The sequence below is a fragment of the Gavialis gangeticus genome, unplaced genomic scaffold (assembly GCF_001723915.1).
Source record: "Gavialis gangeticus isolate Ggan-Ray unplaced genomic scaffold, GavGan_comp1, whole genome shotgun sequence".
NCBI classification, from domain to species: domain Eukaryota; kingdom Metazoa; phylum Chordata; order Crocodylia; family Gavialidae; genus Gavialis; species Gavialis gangeticus.
In genome coordinates this window covers 80,295,724-80,319,094 of record NW_017729025.1, presented here as the reverse complement: position 1 = coordinate 80,319,094, position 23,371 = coordinate 80,295,724, and the positions used below count along the sequence as shown (strand labels likewise).

Genomic DNA, 23,371 nt, shown 5'->3' with positions numbered 1-23,371 from the left:
TCATTCTATTTAAATGAACAGACACCATTGCATGCACAGAATAACAACATCAGCTTTCTGCAAGGGCAAAAGCAACCCAATGAGAAGAATGGGGCATCCTGATGTTCAGCTTTCCTAGGTAGCCCAGCAAGAGCTTGGCATTGACTGAAGCAAGAGGCCTGACACAGAAGATGCCTTCAAGTGAGAAGCATAGCCCAGGGCTGTATTCCCCTACACTCTGGTCACAGAAGAAAGGAAGTTACACATTGAGCTGTTTCTTGTTTTTTTTTTACCCAGGAGCTAGTTCTAGGTGGGAGCAGCTCTCCCTGGCCAGACACCGGGCTTATTATCTTTATGATTGCTCTGCACTTCACATTTTCAAAGCACTTTGCAAACATTAACTAAAAGCCTGAAGCCACCCAGATTCCTTGAAAAATGGCTGCAGCTGTCACAAATGGATGAAGATCTTTATGAAGATGCAGTCAACCAAACATTCAGAAGCAAATACCAGAAAATATGTGTAATTTGCTGCTTTGGCCTTATTTCTGTTATTATCCCCTAGGCAATCAGTGACCTAAAGACACTGAAGCATTTTCACAGCTTTAAAGTGAACAGCTAGGTTTTCCTCCCCTTGTTTACAGCAATCAGTAATGACTTGTCATTTCAATCCAACTTGCACAGCTATAATGCTCAGATGCTTTAATTCAAAGCTGCACATGGATAAGGGAGAAACATTCTGTGTCCAATCTCACCCCCACTTTGATTCTTGGCAGAAATCGGCCCTAAAAGTAGTTGGAAATTAGCTTCACCAGAGACCACAAGTTCAAGTGCCTATGTTGAATTCCAGTCTCAGCTGGGCTCTTCAAGCCTTTTGAATTTGCAGAATGGTCATGGAAATCAGCCCTCATCACAGAGGCTCCAATTCTTCCATGGACTATACTTGTGCATATCACCAGTAACTCTACTGTGTGTAATTATATCTGGATAAAGCTGGTGCAGGATGAGATGAGACTCATGCCCAAGATTTGTGGCACTGGGGTTTAGTGGTTGTTAGAAGGTAAATGGCCTTTGCTGTGGGATTTTGGCACTAGTGGTTTTACTCTTAGGCTGGCTTTTCTGGGCATCTTGAAGCTTCCCAGAGCCCTGGGTCTGACTGCAGGGTGAATTTGGCTGACAGAGGGGGAAAAGACAATTACTATTATCCAAACCAGTGGGACCTCTGAGCCCCAAAGATGGAGAGGTTGCCTCCCCAAGGCTAGGTGATATGGACATAGCTCCTAAGGGCCAGGTTTTCCCTTCAGCCCCAGTGGGAGGGTCTCCACACTCCTGCTTGCAGGGCAGAGATGGGATAGGACTCTCAGCAAGGCCAGGACTTGATGCTCTGGTGGGGCATGGGCTTGAACTGGTCCCGTGGCAGCGGGGCAGGTCTAGCTGTGAAGTCCTGCACAGTTAGTTCCACATGGAACTGGATGGGAGGGGCCAGAAGCACGGTGCAGCCCACACCAGCCTCTGCCCTGGGGCTGGGAGAAGCTGCAAGTGACTGGGTACTCCTAGCTTATCATCCACTTACCCTCACTTCAGAGATGTCTTAGGGCAGGGGCAGGCAATAATTTCAGGCAGAGGGCCACTTACTGAGTTTTGGCAAGCTAGCAATGGCTGCATGACAGGCAGCCAGGGGCAGATTAATATTCATTTTCTAAATTTTTAGGGGCCCTGCGGGTCGGATAGAATGGCCTGGCAGGCCGCATCCAGCCCGTGGGCCACATTTTGCCTGCCCCTGCCTTAGGGCATCCTCCTCTCAGCCTCCAGGGGCAGCTATCACACTTGTTTCTCCATACTTCAAACAGCTCTGCCAGCAACTCCTTGGGCAGCCTTTCTCCTGCTTTCACAGCCTCCTGCTGAACCTTTGTGGACCTCTTGCTCACTCCCTACCTTTGCTTTGCATGCCTCTCACCCAGCAACCAACTCCCCACTAACAGTCCTCTCCCACCACCTCTCCAGCCTCCCAGGTGCCCAGCAGGCACCTTTTCATCTGTCTTGCTTAAGTCTCCTGCTTTGCAATCTATAGGCATGGGAATGCAAACATTTTCGTACTTAAAAAGGATGCTGACTAGAAGGAAAGATGCAATATTACAATCATTTCACCAGTATACTGCCTAGTGACTACAAACTGCTGGTAAGATAATTAAGAGCAGTCTTGCAAAACTAGTCACCTTTTATCCCTGGGGAGTATTTTTTTTAAACAAGCAAATAAAGTACCATTTTTTCATCATGATCAGAGTAAAAGGACATTTAATGGCTGGGCTGATACATTTTCCTGACAGTTTTGCACTGACACACTTAAAAGGTGCCTGTGATTTTTAGTAAGGTAGATGGCTGTTCAGTACATTTTTTGTTGGCATGAAGAAACAGCCATCTACCTTATTATATTTGCTGTGCTCATCCTGAAACTAACTTTTAAACAATGTCCTTAGCAGTGTGCCTGTGTTTTACAAAGAGATGGCTTATAGCTACATATTTACTAGGAGGATGGCAGGAATTGGTTAAATGAGGAACATTTAGAATTAACATTTTCAAAACGTTTTTCATTACTGTATGAGACCGTGTTTGTGAAAAGTTTAGTGCTCAGAAATCACTATCAGAATGGACATCAGCAGCAGAGTCCAAGAGCTGAGTGGACACAGAGACTTGGATACTTTGACATCAGATTAGATCTTTCCAAGCACAGCTGAAGAACACAAGCATAAGGGAAACTTGCACTGTTGCTGTCCTTTTTGAGTAATCATCTATGACTCATCCCTAACCCCTGTTATAGTAGTAAGGAGCAGCTGTCAATGAGCAGCTGCTGAAAGTGCTGTGATATGCATTTCAAGATTACATTTCTTGAATGATTATTCAGTAAGATAGACCTTCATGATGTTGACCATCTTTTTGTCATATAGTTGCACATCACCTAGCACACAATGAGGCTGGAGTTTTTTGGTGCTGCTGCAAAGCAAATTAAAATCTGGCAGTGCTTACCATGGGGGTGCCTGGTTTTTCTTCTATCTTGTGCTAGTTCCTGAGAGAGTTGCTACTGGCCCCGGAGACTACAGTCTTCAATCTTCACAAGCTACGGCACAGAAATTTGATTTTATTGTGCTCCTTTGATACTCCTAGTCTCTCTCTCACCTACTTTACAAAACAGTCAATCAGAGGTCTGTAGTGCAAGAACTCTGTAGATGAATTCAAGGACCCAAAATTTTATTGTTAGGGGCCTTCTTAACTCACAGTAAGACAAAACAATTTTTGTGGCTTGGTCACAACATGAAGACCCAATTTTGCTGGCATTTCCCAGCAGTCCTGCCCCTTGTGCTATTTGGTGGAGGGGCACTGGCATTGCATTTAAACTTCTTAAAAGATGGCACTCAAACACTTTCCCTTCACTGACTGGTGCCATCATGTCTATGTCGCTAGCAGACAGTAACTCTCAATCACGTGATCTATGTCTATAGCGATTGTTGTGCTGTCTGTATTGCAGTAAGCACTGGGACATTCTAAAACAGTGTATTGTATGAATAATGTACTCTTTTAAGGCTGATTTTGTGGGAAATGGTGGACAATGCAATATTTCCTGGTGATTGTGGATAATGCCATGAAAACTGAAGAACCATGAATTAAGTAGACCCCTACCCCTACTTAGACCCCTTGAACATTATGGTTATTGATTTGAGAGAGGAAACAGATATCTCCCTTAGTCTTTCCAAATTAATTTCATGTTCCATCAAAGAGCTCTGCTCCCCCTCCTCTCTGTTCTTTTTGGTCAGCATTGTGCCAAAGATCAAATCCTGCTTAACCCTGTTTTCAAGGGCCATCCCTCTTGCTGTGGTTCCCTCCAGTTTTGAAAGCATGCCCTCTTCAGTATACAAATGAGTTAGAACAGCCATTACAACTCACAGATGTATGTGCTCCCTTCTGTCTCAGAACTGTAGGTGTAATGTATAAGATCTCAGAAGTGCAACTGGTTTATGAATAAATCAAGACCTACTTTAATTTAAAGCACAAGTGCAAACAATTCACAGGTTTAGAAAGTAAAGATCATTTGTTTCAAATTATAAGCCTTTTAAAAGGCTTTTTTTTTTTTTTTTTTTAAAAAAAAAAAAAAAAAAACTTTTAAAAAATTTTTTTTTTTAAATTTAAAGCCTTTTAAAAATTTTTTTTTTTTTTTTTTTTTTTTTTTTTTTTTTGCATAAAAAGGATAGATATCAGGAAATATAGAAACATTTGACATCAACATTTCCCCAATGTGGCTACAGAATTTCATGTTACTCATCTAAAGCCAGCTCTGTAACTGGGGGTGGTAGTGAAAGTAAAGAGGTGAATTAAGAGAATTAATTTATAACGTTAATTTTTGAGGCAGTAGGGCTGCCCCAAAAGAATCAACGTCTGTGAGCTCTGTAATTTGGCTGCAAATGGGGATCCCAGTTTCACATGCAGGGCTATATTCCAGATACCTCACAATTATACACATTACTATAACATGTTACAACCTGACCTAGATGTCAAATGACCTTGACAATCTCAGTGATCAAACAATTTATCATACAAAATGCCTAAATATATTTTAAAAAATGGTTTCAGGACTCCTTCAGACTTATCAGCAAAGATGCAGGGTGCCCATAACAAATTACACAACAAAAGAAATCTCCTGGCATTGTCCAGCTGTAGCAAAAACAGGAGGTGGAAGCCAAATGTTCTCACCAAGAAAACAAATCACCTTTTTACCAGATATACAGGACAGCTTCAATGTTTTATTGAACCTGTTACAGGTTTCACAGCTCGTATGCAGGGCTACCCAAAAGCTGTTTCAGGGAAGCTTATCTTGACATCAGTCCAATGTCTCTCTGGGGTCTTGGATCCTGGAACAAGCTTTCTTAAACTCTTCCTGCCAAGAACAAGGTTTTACTTTCCAATCCAGGCAGTGCTAGAGGCCAGGGTGTTACGTTTTAGGAATTCTCAACTGTAGGGTTCTGGTGGCCGGCAGAATAGACTATGAGCAGACATCAAGGCCTGTGCCAGGCAGAATCATCCTCCATGCAGGTAAGATTGTGAAATGGACTGATGGCAGCCCACCTGCTAAGTCTTGTTGCTAAATCACATATATCTTCTGCAAAAATGAAGCAGTTTGTTGCATGGGAGGCATTTGAAAATATTATAGAGCATACACCATATCTGTTTTTTCAGGAATGAGAAAAAATCATCTCTGAGACAACATCATAAAGAAAAACAGCATTGTTTTTGAAAGGAGTCAGGTGCCCCAAAATGCATCTACTTTGGGTCATCCCAGGACTTCGGTATACAAGAACAAATATCACATTTCTGTTTGGGAAATATAGTTCCAATTTGGTCACCAATGGCTAAAGTTTTCAGGAGTTTGCAGACGTATATACAACTTCACTCATCTTAAAAATGCCATTCTTGTAGGAAAGTTGAGCAATTCAGAAGTCATGTAAAGATTGTCTTCTTAATGAGCAAGATTGGGTCTTATTCAGATCTAGTTTCTGTTGATTGTCTTCAGCCAAAAAAAAAGCAGCAGGTAGAGACCATGGGCTGGAGGGAAGTATTCGGGAGTATTCACATTCATCCTTTTGAAAGAATACTGGCAAGCACCATTCACAGGGTGAGACTGTCTGGGTCTCAGTTGAGTACAAACAGTATTTCCAGCATAGGGATTGCATTTCCAGTGCTGGGAAATCAGCATTTCCCCATGAGCAGTCAGCAAGTGGAGGTGCGTTTCCTGTACTGTTGAATAAGGGGGACCAGGCACTCTGGAAGTCCAGTCTGGAGCAGGAAGGGGTGATCTAGAAGTTCTTGTGCTGTTGCTCTTTCTAGGGGATCTCGTGTCAGCATCCGCTCCAAGAAGTCTCTCAGAACTGGGGAAGTCTGTAGAGAAAGAACTAGTCAGGTGAAATCACTTAAGGTACCAAGTCAGAGTTTACACAATAATAGGCTTAAAAAAGAACAATTCTGCATGATGAAATCCTGTATGAACAAAGGTGAATCCAGAGCGGGTGCAAAGGCACAGTTGCACCCCAGTTTCTGACCAGGTGGCTGGAGCATCAGCCAGGTCTTTTTAAGTCCCCCCAAGCAGGTAAAAATCCCCCCCTCCCTTCCCTTCAATGCTCAGAGGCACGAAATCCCCACATCTTCCCCTCCCCTACCTGCTGCTGCCACTGTCTGGACTTAACCCAGAGGCAAGGGGAGAGCTCCAGAATTATTCCAGCCAGGCTGTGCAGAGGCTGGACTCAGTCTAGGACCACAAGGGGCAGGTTCTCCCTCCTTGCCTGGTCCCCCAGAAGTTCCCTGGCAGCCCAGGAAGAGGCACAGGGAGGGGGAACCCACACAGCCTGGCCCCCTTGCAGCCTAGCTGGAGTTGGGTGGAAGCAGCTCTGGAGCTCTCCTTACCTCCAAGGCTAGGGGCAGACATTACACATAAACAGGTTTAAGTGATCAGAAACTGGTTTAAACAGAATGACTGAAACTGGTTTGAGATAAGTCTGATACTACATTTAACCAGGTTTATCTGATTTGGGTCAAACCAGTTTATGCACTGTGTCCCAGACCCCTTCCTGGTTTAAGTTAAAGTTAAATCAGAGCCCCCCAGCATACCAGCATGCTCTCTGGACTGGGAGGGGCTCTCTGTTCCAGAGAGTTGGGCTGGCCCCTCCCCTCTGCTCCCTGGTTGCAGCTGCAATAGAGATTGCACATACAGCAGAGTCTGCCTGGCTTCCCCCTGCTCCCCCCGCCCCCTCATCACTTCCTGTTGAAGCAGTGATTCCCCCCTCTGCCTTACACAGACATTCTTCATCATTAGCTAGTATACCACATGCTGGCTACAGTCTGTGCTGTGGGAGGCAGGACAAAGGCAGACAGCACAGTGCTGCTTAGGGCTTTTTGGAGCTAATCAACAGGTAGCTGGTAATGTCCCTCCATTCCTTCTTTGGAACAAGTTGTTTAAGAAGAGCTTGAACTAATGAGAGATCCTTTTGTTTTGCTGATGGGCTGATAAATGTTCCCTACTGTGTAACTAAATGCTGTGTAAATCCCTGGCTCCCTCACTGACTAGCAAGGCAGGGGACCCCTCCCTAATCAGAGCATCCTGCTGGGACCTGGCCATGCCTCCCCCTCAGTTCAGCATTATGGAAGGGAAGGGAGCACTTCTAGCCTGAGCCACTGCAAGCATGTGCCTGCATTTTCAGTCTAGAGGCGATGTCTTTATGGTTACAGACTGATTCAACCTAGGCAGGTTAGACTAACCTGCAAAGATTGAATCAATTCAGGCTCAGGTTTTTTAATCATCTCTCCCTAGCCCAGGGCAGTGAGTACAGCAGCAGTGCCAGGCAGGGAAGAGGGGAAAGGGGTGGAGAGGGGATTTGCTTCTGAGCAGGGAGGGAAAGGGGGGCGGGGAATTCTTACCTGCTTTGGGGACTTAAAATCCCCACCTGCTGCTTCTGCAGTATGGTCTACCCACCCCAGTCCAGGGCAGGAGGAAGAGGACAAAAGGTTGGGTGTAGGGGATGCAGCCACCCCTGCAGCACCAGTTGGTGCTCCCACACTTGCTTTGCAAAATCCTAGATCTGCTTCCATGTATGAAATCTGTCCTTTCACGTAAATTTGAGAGGGAAGAAACTTCCTACAGATCAGGGGTGGGCAAAATGCAGCCCCCAGCCCATGGAGCCCCTAAAAAATTTAGAAAATTAATCTTTATCTGCCCATGGCTGCCTGTTATGCGGCCCTCAATGGCTTGCCGAAACTCAGTAAGCAGCCCTCCGCCCAAAACAATTGCCCACCCCTGCTATAAATACTCTACTAATCCTCATGTTAACACTAGGTGCCATACTTGTGTCTGCCATGATATTTAACAAGGTGTTTACCAGGAAAATGGGAGTGTGGGCAAGATCCAATAGTTTAAAGCAGTAACGTTAAACCAGGGTGCTATGGCACCCTGGGTGCCTTGAGGTCCTTTCAAGGGTGCTGTGGGGTGTCACACAATGTTAGCACTGTTAAGTGTGCAAGCATGATTCACAAGACAAACCTGGATATTTCAGATACAAGTCCATAGTGTTAAAGCTATGATGACCTGCTGTGATCTTTCTGAGTTCTTTACAACAGAAGAATTGCTCCGTATTTTTCTGTTGTCAAAAAATGAATGGAAGCTAAGAACAGGCATTTTCCAAGAGGTCCCTCAAGTCTAAGGAGGAGTGCCTTGAGTCTAGAAAGGTTGAGAACCACTGATCTAAAGACTGTGGGCATGAACAAAATCAAATTGTACTGAATCAATAGGCTGGGAACTCACTACAGAGCAGATGGTGCACAGTAACTCTTCATGTTGCTTTTCTTACCCTATAGTAAGTTATCTCTGACCAACATGGATGCAGTTACTGTTAATGCAGCTTTCGCTTTCCACAGAGGAGGGAATAAGCACAAAGGCAGTTCCCATGCATCAGCTGCTCTGCAGGAAGTCAGCACCACTTTTAACTCACTGCCATTTGATCGTTTGTTATTACTCTCAGGCACCCTAACCGTTAGCTGATACAATATTCATGTTTAGCCACATGGCTTCTAGAGTAGAATCCAAAACCCCAGGTTCCCTATTTGGTGCCTGGAGACAGATGCCTAGAGAAGCCATCTAAAACACTCAGAAAGATCACAACAGGCCAGAATTGTTTTAACACTATGGATTCCTATTTAAAATCTCCGGTTTTATTTTGTGTATCATGTTTGCACACTTTATAGTGCTAACACTGCATGGCACCCCACAGCACGTATGAAAGGATCTTAAAGCACCCCAGGGTGCCACAGCAACCTGGTTGAGAATCATTGCACTATGCCATATAGTCATGCTCTCTCTTCCTAGCTCTGTTAAACTTTTTGGTGGTAGTCCTTAACTGGTCACTTCACCAACCAAGGGTTACTTCCAAAGAGTGCACAGAAACAGGATTGGCAGGTTGAGCTAATGTTATGCCACCTAAAAATTACATTGAGGCCAGATTCTAGCCCTAAAATTTAATATTAGTTTTGCATATGTAAAAAAGAATAAAGTAGCAACTTCTACTGTTATACTGTGAATTTTAAATTTGAAATGCTTTCAGTAGAAGCATTTTGGTTTAGCAGCTGCAGATGGTCATAATTAATTGGAAAAGTCTGATAGTTCACAAAACTATAGAAATGATTTGTTCTCAGAAGAGCTTGTCTGAAATAAGAGTATTTTGACTGGTGCCTGAAAAGGAACTCACTGTGTTTCTAAACTTACAAAAAGTGATCAAGTCAGGTTAAGTATCAGTGGCTGATATATTATTATAATTCACTGAATGAGCCATCTTATAACAGTCCTAAAACATTTTTTACTAACAAAATTTCTCTCACTGGCCACTAGGTGTCAGCACTCTACCATGGTGCTGATTGCTAAGGGAGACACCCAACCAACTTACCTACTACACCTGAAGAGAGACTACCTACCTGTGGCCTCCATAAAGCAGTCTCCTGATAGGACTGGGATTCCTTGACCAATTTTTCTGAGTGGAATAAGTTATCATCAACCTGGCCCTCAGGACTCTGTGTCAACTTGCCAATCAACGATTAATCAGATTCATAACTGCCCTGAAAGCATACTGACCCTGTGAAAATTTTTCAGCTTGGGAGGAGGACTGTCACGGAGTCTCTTCATTGCTTGGACTGGAGAGTCACTAAAATAGGGAGGTTCCCCATCTACCATCTCTATCACCATGATCCCCAAAGACCAGATATCCACCTGCAGAAGTAGAATACAACATCACACTGAATACAGTGGCCCTCCACTCATCAATAGCAACATCCCTCCGCTTCCTACTCATGATCTTTCTTTTTCCAGCAAGGGGAGGGTTATATTTATAAAATAATTGCTTGTAACATCCCAACTATATTTCAGATATTATTGAGAAGGTGAAAAGTTAAATCAGCTGGATACTATTCATACCCCATGAAGGAAATTTTAGCTGAGAGGATGAAGACTGAATAGGTCATGGAGACTGGACTCTTCAAGAAGTGACTCATCTAGGCAACGACTGAGCCACTGTTGTGCTGCAGGGTAAAGAAGCCTGTATTTTCACTGTCCAAATCATATCAGTTCTGTGAATAAATAAAGGAACTCAATCCCTGGGATACTCAGTCTGGTTCTGTCACCTGTTTCATAGTTTCACAATTTTCCCAAGTAACGTGCATTCACATTTGTGTCTTTCCCTTGCCACCTTCATCCCCTATGGAGATTAAATTCATCCAGTGATTCCTGGCTTATCATATCCCAAACTGCTCCTTGCTAAAAGGCCTGCGCACACAACATGTGTAGACAATATATAGCAAGGATCAGTGACATGGTTAGAATATAGTTATAACCTGTCTAGACCAACCCATGTTTTTTTTCCATTTCAGGAGATAACCCATCTTGTTATAGCCAAGTTTCCTGTTGTGCTGTGTTTATGTTTAGTTGGGCTTTAAGTGCCTGGTCAGAAGAGGAGCAGATTATTACCTCAGTGATTCACTTATATTATTTCAGACCACTATTTGCTAGTTCTTTTACTCGAAAACTGGTATATTACCTCAGTAGTATATGGGACCCTTGCAATGACCTCTGGAGCCATCCAATATGGAGTTCCTACCAGCGACTTCCTTTTTGGGACATCTTTGCTGATCTGAGCACAGAATCCAAAATCTGAGAGTTTCACCTGTGAAAGAGATGAAAGCAGGGTAATGGATAGACTATCTAAACACGAAGGAAAGTGACAAGCATGCAGTGATAAATAAGTGAACAGAGATAAGATGAAGAAACAGCAGCAAAAAAACATGGAAAACAGCAAAGAAGAAAGAGAAAAAGGTTAGAGCAGCGGAAAATGAAAAGGAAGGGGAAAAAAACTGAAAAAGATGAAAAAGGAAAGGATTCTGGGTGAGCTGCAGGCTGAGACAGACAGACAGAGGAAGCTTACCCTTCCATCAAGGGTCAGGAGAATGGAGTCACTCTTAATGTCTCTGTGGATCACGCCCTGGGAATGCAAGTACGCAAGTGCTTGCAGCACTGACTCACACACTGTAGCAATTTGTTCCTCATTTAGTCTGAAATAAAAACGAAAATCTCAAAGCTGCTGCATTGCATTTAAATATGAACAATACAAATAAATGAAAATGCCTGTAAAAGTATAGTGCAGTCCTTCAGCCAAGCTCCCTTTCCATTAGTGGTACATTTTCAAGATATTTACTCTGAATACCCATAACAGTGTGTCCACGTCACAAAAAGAACATTAGCATAATTAGCTATAACGCTTATCAATATTAGTAGGTTTAGCAGAAAGGGCACAGAAAATGGGTATAGAGCCAGAACTACCTTATCATTTTACCCTGAAGCACCTCCTCCATCTCAGTGTGGAAACAGAGCAGCTTGGGAAAAAGCTTGCACTGTGGCTGCTGCTAGCACTCCTGTTCTGTTAAGAAGTGAATTGTCTCCAAAGCCTGGTGGTCCAGAATCTTTCGCATGCTGAATTCAGATAAATCAACTTAAAAAAAATAGAATGTGCAAAAGAGCTTTGTGTCCATATTTACAGCCCAGACTAGCAATTCAGGCTATTTCAGTGATTGATAACACAAATTCTTTTGTTTCACAGTAGGGGCAAGGTACCATAACACCTGCTGAGAAAGGCTTTAAAAATATTCAGAAAAAAATATTAAATGGCTTGTGAATATTATATGCAACTCTACCCAGTGAGAATCTATGCAAGCAATTTGATGAAGACTACCTGGATCCAGGCAGTTGCAAAAACCTACAATATTCTGTAGTATACTATATAGTATACTATCTACCCTGCTTTCTCTATAACTAAAGCCAGCATGGACTTGTTAATAATTAGGGTGCAAGAGATTGAAGAATCTTTCATTGGATTGGATGTCTGGGAAGCTTTCAAATGCAATGCACTCTTCTTAGTCTACACTAATCCCTCAGTCCAATAAATGATAACACACAAATAAATCCTTGCTTCTCACATATTTCCTGGACCATTGTGGATACAACATCTCTTCAGCACTACTAGGACAACAGACTAGAATTTCTGATTTCTAGCCTTGACTCTTCAGTGTACCAAATCTGAACACCTAAATTTCTCAGTCTTCTGCAAGGACATGTTTCTCTGGGGTATGGACTCAGAACCTTTATAGTCCCCTACCATTCATTTATATTCTCTGTACCTTAGTTTACCTATCTATAAAGAGGGGATAAATGAAGCTGTCTTCTCTTTAATTGAAGTCCTTTCAGACTGATCACTGTACATCCACATTCATGGGATGCACCCCTATCAACTGATGGCAGAACTTCTAATAGCAATAACAGCTCTTGCACCAACCTGCTTCTCCCCTCTTTGTTCCTGGATATTCGAGGGTGAGGCCATAACATTTTGTACGGCACTCTAGTGACCTCAGTTCTTCCAACCTCTTTCTCAGGTCTGAGGTTGTAACTAGGGCTCTGCCCATTCATTCTCTGCCAATTCCCCTCACTTCCTCAGAGTCCATCTAGAAAACTCTGAATACAGATAGGTAACTTTTATTCCTTCTTTGAGTGACCTCTGTATACCTCCACCCATGGCATCCAACTGGGATACAAAGTCTAATGTATGTTTTATAAAAATGTTATTACAGCTATCTAGCAGCTCTGCAAATCTCTATAATGAGAATATGCCTGAAGTATGCCAGAGGCCATCTATGGCTCATCCCTACATTGTAGGGACCTGATCCCTACATTATAGGGACAATAGTTGTTTTCTAGATTTCTTTAATACATAAACTAGCCCTTTTACACAGCTGTTGAGAGAGAGCTGCTTGCCCTTTACCATTTAAGAAAAAGCATTTGGTGATTTTCTAAATACTCTGGCTCTTGTTGGGTAGAAAGCTAAAGCTTTAGTAGATGGAATTTTGCTTCACTTGGCCATGTGGCCTAAGAAAGATTACTCATAGGTTAACAGAATGAATAAAACTGACATAAATTTACTACCTTAGGTAAATATTAGTATGGAAATGAAGAACCAGTTTTGTCCTTCCAAACTCTGAAGGACTGAGAGAGTCATTAGAACTTAAAGTTAGCTTACTGTCTAGTAGATGCCATGGCTATTCTAAATCCTGTTTTGAGTGATTTATGGAACAGCAAACATATGCTCATAGGCTCAAAGGAGACTTCATAATTTGACTAGTGACTGGACTAAGGTTTTGGCATGGAGTTGGATCTCTGACAGACAAATGCTTAATAGGCTGATTACACATCTTTTTAAGTCCTATTATCAGTTATAATAATAATAATAATAATAATGAGATAACCTGATGTGACTGTTTTCATGGACACAGAGGTCTGTATTAATAAATGAATACTGTATATGACTGAACCTGGGAAATACTTACTTTATGATTAAAATTTTTACTATATACTCAGATATGCTGAAGGTAATAGCAAAGTATTACCAGGGACACAGTAGCATCAGATAAAAGTCCTCCAATAAATAGACAACTGATAACACCTCCTATGCTATTAAGCTGTGGAAATGCTACGTAACAGTTTCTATCTATGTTAAACAGCTGTTTTGCTCTGGAGGGGAACAGATAGATCAAAAGAACAGAAACAGTTAAAAAGTAACACTCCAAAGAATTGAATGCTGAAGCCAGCAGCAGGCTGCTGGTGAGGACAGACTGACACAGAGGCTAGGGACAGACATTAAACATAAAGCAGTTTAAGTGATCAGAAACTGGTTTAAACCTGTAATAGAACAGATGTTCAGTAGGGCTGTGCAAAGCTTCGGTCCCCAATTCGATTCATGGAGATTCGGCCCAATTTGGTGGCCAAATCTCTGAATCCGAATCGAATCAGAGAACCCTTTAATCTCTCTGAATTGAATCAGAGAGATTTGGACACAGAGACAGCTTTAAATGTTTTTTCCTACATACCTCTAGGTAGCAGGGGCTCACGAGTGCTGTGATGCTGGGGCACATGGAGCGTCCCACAGAAGCACGGGGCGCTCCCCAGCACGCTTGATGGCAGACCTGGAAGTGGACCAGAAACACTTCTGGTCCACTTCTGGGTCTGCTGGGGAGTGCACTGCCACCTCCCTGCCCCCCCATGCCCCCTCAGCCCGGCAATTGATGCCTCCTGGGTCAGGGGAGGGGAGCCACTGGGGGTTTCCCTGTGGCTGATAGCTGTACTTCCAGTCTACTTCTGGGTTCACTGCTGAGCATGTGGAGGGCCCCCCACACTTTTGTGGGATGCTCTATGAGTCCCAGCATCGCAATGATCACGAGCCATGCCTGCTACCACAAGGTATGTAGAAAAAACTTTTAAAGCTGTGTCTATATCTGAATCGCTGATTCTCTGAATCAGCATTGAATCTTCAGATTCAGATTTGGCCAAATTGAATCAGGGACACTGATCCAAATCAACGAATTGAATCACTGTCCCTGATACGGGCAGAATCCAAATCCAAATTGAATAGGGCCTGCTTTGCACACCCCTAACGTTCAGTGCACATAAACCAGTCTGAAAATGGCTAAAACCAGTTTGAGATAAACCTGGTTGAATGTAGTATCAGACTTAACTGATCTGGGTCAAACCAGTTTATACAAAGTTTGTCCCAGACCCCTTGCTGGTTTAAAATAAACCATATACCCCCAGCATCCTGGCATGCTCTCTGGGCTGGATCGAGCTCTCTGCTCTACAGCAGGGCTGGCCCCTCCCCTCTGCTCCCTGGCTGGAGCTCTGACAGAGACTTGCAGGCACAGCAAAATCTGTCTGGCTTCCCCCTGCCCTACCCCCACTTGCTGCTCACTGCTCAAGCAAGAAATCTCCCCCCTTCCTCCCTCCCATATCCCACAGCAGGGACCCCAGTGCCACAGACCCTAGGCATGCGGTATGATAGCTAATGCTGAGAGGTGTCTGTGTGTGTCTCCAATTTCACTGGGACAGGCAGACGAAACAGTAACCGCTTAGGGCTGTTTGGAGCTAATCAGCAGGTCAGCTGGTAAGCTGTTTAAGAAGAGTTTGAAGCTATTATTTTGCTGATCGGGTGATAAACACTTATCAGCCACCTACTGGATTGCTCATCTGTCAGTTTGCTGCAGACAGTAAAACAATATAAAGAAGCAGGGAGGGAGATTAAAGAGCTCTGTGTCATCAATAGATGCATGCACTGTAACCCCGCTTTGCCTCAGAGTGCTAGCAGGGTGCTGACAACACTCCCACCTCTTGAGCAGTGAGCGGGGAAAAGCCTGGGATGCTGCAAGCAGACCTCCCTAATCAGAAGGTCTGCCAAGTCCTGGCCACACCCCCCCTCAGCTCAGCACTATGCACAGGAAAAGAGGGCTGCTCTAGCGATGCCCCCAGCTTCTAGCCTGAGTGTTCAGGCATGTGCCTGAATTTCCTCAGTCCAGAGAGAATGCCTGTGCAGTTGCAAACTGATTCAATCTAGCCAGGTTAGACTAACCTGCAAAGATTGAATCAATTCAGACTCAGCCTTTTTGAATGTCTGTCCCTAGCCAGAAAGGCCTGTGACAGTGTCTAAAGCAGTTTGGCTTCACTAATATTCCATGGGGGATGGTAAGCTTAGAGTAAGATAAAAACAGAGATGCACCTTATAAACTAATTAAATCAAAGATGCTTAAGTATTCATGAGCAAGAGTTCCATTCATTAGATGCTGGAGAGTAAGATAGTTATAGTTACATAGTTTTTATTGCTTTTCGATCCTTTTCCCCCTTATGCTGCACTGTTCATCTAATGCTAAAATTAAACAGTTCTTTAAGGAGGCTGTTTGGTGACTGTACAAACCACTGTTCACATTTCCTGAATGTAAGACCTAAAGGAGCTGACAGCTGTTGGAACCCTTGAGAAATCAGGGCCAGTGCACAAGCCCAAGGCCTAGTCCAAAAGTAGGAAAGTCATGGGCTTCCATCTTTGACAGATAAAGACAAGAGGCCAAAGGCTTTGTGGAAAGGCCTCAGAGAGACCAGTGAGGGTGAATGGAGCAGTCTTCCCTGATCCTTAACATCTACTAAATAGATTTGCACAGATTAGAAGAGACCAGTATTCAAATATAGGACTAGACTGGACCTTAGGACTAGATTGTTATTGGGTACCCAAACTTGAACCCTCTTTTGCTCAAGTAGATTTTTTTCTGGAATTTAATGAAACATATAAAAGCAGAATCTCTCTAGATCCATCAGATCCTTCCAATGAATGAGGGTCCAGATGATAAATCCTGACATTCTGTTGAGACATCAGGTTTTGGTCCATGAGGACTTCTCTGGAATGATGACAGTGACTCCCAGAATCCTATCTGGCACAGATGAGACAGGAATCAAAACTATTTTGGATTCATCTTTGTTCATCTTCCTTATTCTTCCATAGGTAAGGGGACAAAGGAGACCTTTCCCCAGCTGAGTAGGAATGCATATGGAATGAAATGACAGTCTGCTCCTGCTTTCAAGCAGCGTCTCAAGCTTTTGGCATCACGCCTTATTGCAAACAGACTTATTTCCATAACCCTTGAGAGAAAAGATCTCATCCATCACAGATGTTTTAAGAGAACTGTGCAAACAGTCTTTAACATCCCTGGCTCAGCTGATCTGTTTAGTAGCTGTCTTTAGTAGGCACTGAGTAAAATGAGAATAGTTCATAGATTCATAGATGCTAGGGTCGGAAGGGACCTCTATAGACCATTGAGTCCAACTCCCTGACTAGGCAGGGAAGAGTGCTAGGGTCAGATGACCCCAGCCAGATGCCTGTCCAGCCTTCTCTTAAAGACCCCCAAGGTAGGGGACAGCACGGCCTCCCTTGGAAGCCCATTCCAAATTTTGGCCACCCTTACCGTGAAGTTTTTCCTGATGTCTAGCCTAAATCTGCTCTCTGTCAGTTGTATCCATCACAACAGTAACATGCCTTCCTATACAGATGAGTGAAATGAGGTCATCCTTTCTTGTTCTCTTAGTGTATTTCTCTCGTGTTTTTCTTTACAACTTGGGGTCAGTTTGATTTACCAATGAAAAAGGAAAGACCTAAGAGCTCAGCAAATTGGCTTCATTATGTTGATATGCACTTCCATCTCTAAATAGTTTCAGTGATTGAAAGTTAGTAAATCGGTGGCATACATACCTCATCCCAAGATAAAAGTGCTAGAAGCAATAGTTACTGAAGAAGCTGGGGGTTGAATGCTGCTCCTTTCAGGATGCTTTTATGCTGCATTCACCATAAGAAGGGTAGATACACTTCTCCTGGGAGTCACTGAAGACTGGTGTAGATAGGGATGATCTTGCTTTGAACAGGGGGTTGGACTAGATGGCCTCCCAAGCAGCTGAGCATAGAGGGTTATATTTACCTATACAAGTGTGTGCCTGTGTGTGTCTATGTCTGGGTGTATAAATACATATATTTCTATATATGCATGTGTGTGCATGTGTATGTGTGTGCATGTACATATAAATACATATATTTGTATATATGTATGCATATGTGCATGCATGTGTGTGTGCTTGCATGTAAAAACTCAGGCCGTGGGGCTCACTAATCTGAGAAGGCATCTTAAAGTCTAGTTGCAAATCCTGGAAATGGAGAATCATGTCTCTGGAGAAAGGCTTTTCATGACAGAGTTCAGAAGTACCCCACAGTAAAGATTCTTTGTGTTGGAAATGTGTCATTTTTCCTAATACATTCTGAGACCCAGTTCCTTAAGAAAGGGTATCCATGCAAATCAAATAATTGGCACACTCTTCTGATGACACTTTTTTGAGCCAGCTGTGTAAATTAGTGCATACAGGTATGTCCTAGTGCCTTAAAATGATCCAATACTATATATAGATATTTTATAAATAACAAGGAACAGTGAAAATAGCAAAAGGAAAGGCTCATTACCAGTACTTTTTCTTTCCATCCACGGAAGATCACTATTTTCATTGTTAAGGCCTGACAAAGTTGTGGAAATATAAATACTGGAAATCAGGAACCTCAAATCAATTTTGAATAGATAGAGAAGTAATTATAGATTCTAGAGTCAATATGTGGAACTTTCTAATGAATGAGTTGAACTTTCTCAGATATAAAAATAGGTTGGAAACCTCCATCCTTCTTTGGAATCAAAATGTATCTAGAATAAATTCTCTTTATTATGTTTTCTTTCAGAGCCTCCTCTGTGGCCATTGTTTCCAAGATCAAGAAACCCTCTATACTTAGGAGGATCTCATGAGGAAGCTTTTGGATGTGGAGGGTTGGTGGAAGGAACAATGTTAATTGTATAGAACAACACTTTTGCACTATTTCTGGGATCCACAAGACAGTGGCGATGATATTCTAACTGGTGCAAGAACAAGAAAGTATATCCTCAAAAGGCATGAGCGTGAGGAAGGGGAGGAAGAGATTAAAACTCTTTTGCAGCTTGTGAGGCTCACAGCAAACCTGCAGTCTAAACTTTGATGTGGAAGGTGAGAATATGGCTTCTCCATCCTTTGTCAAGGACTTGAAGTTCTTTTTTTTCAGTTGCTATTGAGCAGGAAGTTGGTGGTGGTGTTAATGAAATTTCTGAATGAAACACAAAAATAAGGATGTAGAACTGCACTGCTGCCTATAATATCTAAGACAACAGTTCCAAGTTCTCTCTCTGAAGGTTGATAAACCACTTATTGAACTAGCTATTGATCTAGTTTACTTTATCTTCTCTAGGACTTTATTCATCCTGGGATTGAATAGCCTAATCAGCTTCAAATGTAACATCTTTGTTGTATTCTTTGTTTTCAGATTGCAGACCAGAGGACTTAAAGCCATGTCATTACGGTGCTATGGCTGAAGCTACTGCTCTTGCTGCAGCACTGGGTGAATTAAGTGAGGCTTCTGTCTTTATCTACTAAGCATCCTGGTATTAATCATTCTTCTGTATTCTTCAAGCAGGTCTTTAGCAAATGAGAGCATTTTCTCCCGGAAATGGTACCGATACCTAAACATTATATGCTGGTAATTAGGAAGTCCTCCTGCCCAACAAATCTAATGTAATAACCATTCTGACAGAGGACATGAGATTTTGTTGCTAGAAGAATTCTCTAGTATACTGAACAGCAGATAAGACATCTCTTCTGCTGACACAGACGGGATCTTTAAAGCTGAACTATTTTGACCACCAGTTTGTGAAACTAAATGCCATTTTCTGATTGAAAAAATACTGATCTCTCAAGAGACACAATCTCCAGATCTGTATCCTCCTCTGAGAATACGTTTAGGACTATATACTCTATTCTCTGTTCTATATATTCTAGTGATGCAGACTGATACAGAGGTAATGAACCAATGTATGATGCCTTCCCTGATCCCTAAATAGGGTTGGATCCATGTGAGGACATCTGGACTACTTGACAAATCTGCCAATATTCTGAATCAAATACCCTTATCATAATACCTAGTGACACAAGGGTACAACCTGTCTATATGAACCATCTAAAATATAACTGGATACCCTTTTACTTTCAGGTGATGGGAACTAAGATAGTAAATTAATTTGTCATTCATGATCTGACGCAGACTGCAAACCCAATTTCAGTACCATGGCAATTAAGTAAAGGGGAAACGAATGGTCTTGATATTCTTAAGTTGAAAAGGAAAAGATTCCTAGTATTATAGGGGAGGGGGAGTGATGGATCTGGGTATACCTGAATCTGCTTCAGAAGTGTTTTTCTTTTCCTCAGCAGGAAAGTGGGAACAGGCCTCAAAGTGTTTCATTTATTCCCTTTACCAAGCAGTCCAGGAAATGCAGAGGTGTGTGACCACTGGATCTTATTTAACCTGAGAGATGTTCCTGGATATACCAACATAGGAGATGCTGGCAGCACTGAAGAGTCAGAAACAGCACCCAGAACCAACACACTATTACATCAGGATAGCAACATCCTTCTAAATCAGGGGTGGGCAAAATGTGGCCCGGATGTGGTCCGCCAGGCTATTCTATTCAGCCTGTGGGGCCCCTGGCTAATTAAAAATTAATATTTATCTGCCCCTGGTTGCCTGTCATGCAGCCCTCAATGACCTGTCAAAACTCAGTAAGTGGCCCTCTGCCCGAAATAATTGCCCGCCCCTGTTCTAAAAAGGCAAAAAGACTTGCCCTGGGCTGTGGCCTTAAGCTTTCAGAGTGATTTCAGAATTAACCGTGAGGGATCCAAGGGGAGCTTGAATTTGTCTCTCATGACATATTCGTACCTAGAAGTGGAGATATTAAATCCAGAGATGCATTCCTATAAGGGTTGATTCTGCTAACAGAGACTGACATCTGTGGGGTTTCACAGTGCTCAATGGTTGTGCTTCCACACTATGGGAGGACAGAATCTTCTGCAGAATCTTTAATTTTAAATTCATGTTGGGTAAGAGAATAAAGTGACGGACATTCAGTTCATCCAGGAAGGAAAGAGTAATCTTTCCTTGAGCAAGCCAAACACCTCAAAGTACAGAATGCAGCAAGACAAGGGACACACCCTAAATCCTAGTTACTTCCTCTCTAGATTAGTCATAGGATCAGTAAACCTGCTCGGGTATGGGGACCAATTTAAAAAAATAAAAGAACCCTTCTATAAAGGAAATAAACAAGGTAACCCTAACCCTAACTAACTTAGAAATCTAATTAAGATACTGTCCTCAAAGAGGTTGAAACTGAGTTAGATCAGCCGAAAAGATTCCTGGTCTCTCAGGTACCATAGGCAGAGCATTGCTCACCATTTTATAGCTTTACCATAAGTATGTTCAGCGACAGTAAGAAGAGACATGAAAATACTTCAGAAAGTACTATCAGAACTGCATAGCCAGAGCATTTAAGAGTGGGAATATATAACAGTCACTTGAAAAACAATTTATCTCACACAAAATATTAGATCTTTTATAAAGTGGAATAGGTATGAAAGTAAATGAAGACAAGAGAGCTCAGCATCAGAAAATAATTCATTTACTGAAGTCTTTAGTTGATGTGATTTGAGGCAATATCAAAATCGTAAAGGCCTTTGGAGAAATTAGGTAGAATATACCCACTGATCTCACCTTACTCTGTTTTACCACATAAGACTACTTCCAGGGGTTCTCCAGTTGCTAGCTGAAGAGCTTCCGGAAATGCACAAATCTGGTTTAAGAACAGACACTTTTTAAGTCCAGTACCTCAAACAGAGAGTCACCAATAGAGGCACTTTTGGACTTTCATGAAGTTGGTGTTCCATGTGGCCCTCCCCTCTTCAGAGGTCCAAAGAACCGTCACTTATATCAAAAGGCTTGGTTACTCCAATTATAAAATTTGATAATTACAGGGCATTATAATTACGATCATTACATAGTCTCTGGAGGGAACAGTGTTCTCCAAAGGGATTTCTACAATCATTCTGTTGCCCGTCAGGTAGAAACCTATGTTTCCAAAGCCAGTTTTCTTGTGTTTTACTTCATACCTGATTTGCGAGACAATATCTGTGAGGGCGCCACCCTGCAGAAATTCCATCAGCACCCAGAGCTCCTCTCCTACCAGGTAGCTTTTATACATCTCTACCACATTGACATGTTGATAGTCTCTCATTATAACCACCTGCAAAAGCACAGGGAACGTGATTCATTACACATGGGAAATGACTAGCATGTGTGCACAGCACTATTGGGTACCAGAAGCACAATGTCCACATTAGCACGTGCCTCTGCTCAGGCTAGTGCACCCAGCTTGTCAACCCAGACACAACACTTATGTGGTTATACTGCCTCTAGCACTTAAGCTAACTCATTCTGAGCTTGCTTGGGTTACCTTTAAACAGATCCGCATTGTGCTGTGTAGAGATACTCTTTAGCCATTAATCAACCTCCCTCAACAGCCAGGCACGGTCTATATGGTACAGATGCACCAGAACACTTCTATGCTACTCTCATTAAGAAGCTAACTTCAGTAAAAGAAAGATGCCCCTCTCTTCTCCTTTTAACCATCCAATGCAAAGGTCAGAGGTTAAGGGCGAGACTCCTGGTCCCAAGGTGGCAACCAGGGGGCAGGGCGTTTGTCAAGGGGCGGGGCCACCCTTGTGGCCCTCAACAGCTTGCCAAAACTTAAGCGGCACTCCAGCCAAAATAATTGCCTGCCCCTGAGCTAGACTGTTCTCAGATGACAGAACAAGGAGCAACCGTCTAAAGTTGCAGCAAGGGAAGTTTAGGTTAGACATTAGGAAGAATTTTCTCACTAGTTGGGTAGTAAAACACTGGAACAGATTACCCAGAGAGGTGGTGGGAGCTTCATCCTTGGAGGTTTTCAAAACCCAGTTGGACAAAGCTTTGGCTGGGATGATTTAGTTGGGAATAGTCCTGCTTTGAGCAGGAGTTTGGACTAGATGATCTCCTGAGGTCCCTTCCAACCCTAACTTTCTCTGATTTTATCCTCATCTTAATACTATCTCCCTCCCATTAAAAACAGAGAATGTACTGCTTTATTACAGACATCAGAATCTTCCATTTTCCTACTCTCATCCTCACCTCATTAAAAAGCAGTTCCCGTCGCTGTTGCTTTCTTAGGTCCATCATCTTCACTGCCACCTGTCTCCCAGAGTGCTTCTCACGAGCAATGCAGACAATGCCTGTGGATCCTTCGCCAATCTTCACATAGTTCTCCAGTAGTGTCCGTGGATCACCCTGGTCCACCACCATCCTAAGAGCAGCCTTGAACTGCTCATGAGTTACAACCACAGGGTCCTCATTGGCCAGCTGTCCCTTAGCAGAAGATTCCAGGGGTAGGTGAAGGTTGCTGGCACTAGTTTGAGTCTGTCTATTTCCGGGGGACCCTGCTGGCGATGGTCTGCCCTGCTGTATAGTAACTGCTTTCTCAGTGGTTGGGGACTTCTGAGGGGTACTGGCTTCTGAAATCATCCTAGTAAAATCTTGTGCTGGATGATCAGAGGGAAGAGACTGGGCTTTGGATGCAGGGCTGCGTGGTGAGCCCCATTGCTGAGGCCTGAAGAAAGCATTAGGCTTTGAGAAGAACGGAAAAAAAAAAAAAGAGTGCTGATTAGATAACAAGTAAACAGAAGCCTGGATGTATGTTATTCCCATAACATTTGCAGCGCATTAGGAGTCAGGAGAGCTGGGTTCTGTTTTCAGTCTTGCCAGTGGCCTGCTGTGTAATTCTAATGCAAGTTGCATGGACTAAGATTTATAAAAGTGCCTAGTGATTTGGGTGCCACACTTTTTGGGTTATCAACTTCAGTCAGCTAAAATGGGCCTGACTGTCAAAAGACGGGGACTCAGCGTATTCTGTAGAAAGCAGGCTGCTATAGACCAGTGATTCCCAACTTTTTTTTATCCTGTTGACCAGCACAGGAGTGGGACAG

General features: G+C 42.9%; 1 protein-coding gene across 5 annotated transcripts in view; it reads right to left on the bottom strand.

The window, feature by feature from the left end:
- Window positions 1-4,414: 4,414 nt before the first annotated feature.
- The window catches only part of PAK6 (p21 (RAC1) activated kinase 6), a 48,939-nt gene continuing 29,982 nt past the window's right edge, over window positions 4,415-23,371 (bottom strand). For all 5 annotated transcript variants that reach the window (XM_019518995.1, XM_019518993.1, XM_019518994.1 and 2 more), the window contains 6 exons: window positions 22,521-23,012; window positions 21,464-21,597; window positions 10,977-11,103; window positions 10,593-10,718; window positions 9,635-9,769; window positions 4,415-5,901 (listed from right to left, as the gene is read on the bottom strand). In XM_019518995.1, the coding sequence (XP_019374540.1) occupies window positions 5,734-5,901; window positions 9,635-9,769; window positions 10,593-10,718; window positions 10,977-11,103; window positions 21,464-21,597; window positions 22,521-23,012 (1,182 nt within the window). In that variant the 3' untranslated portion in view covers window positions 4,415-5,733. The remainder of the gene's footprint in view (window positions 5,902-9,634; window positions 9,770-10,592; window positions 10,719-10,976; window positions 11,104-21,463; window positions 21,598-22,520; window positions 23,013-23,371) is intronic.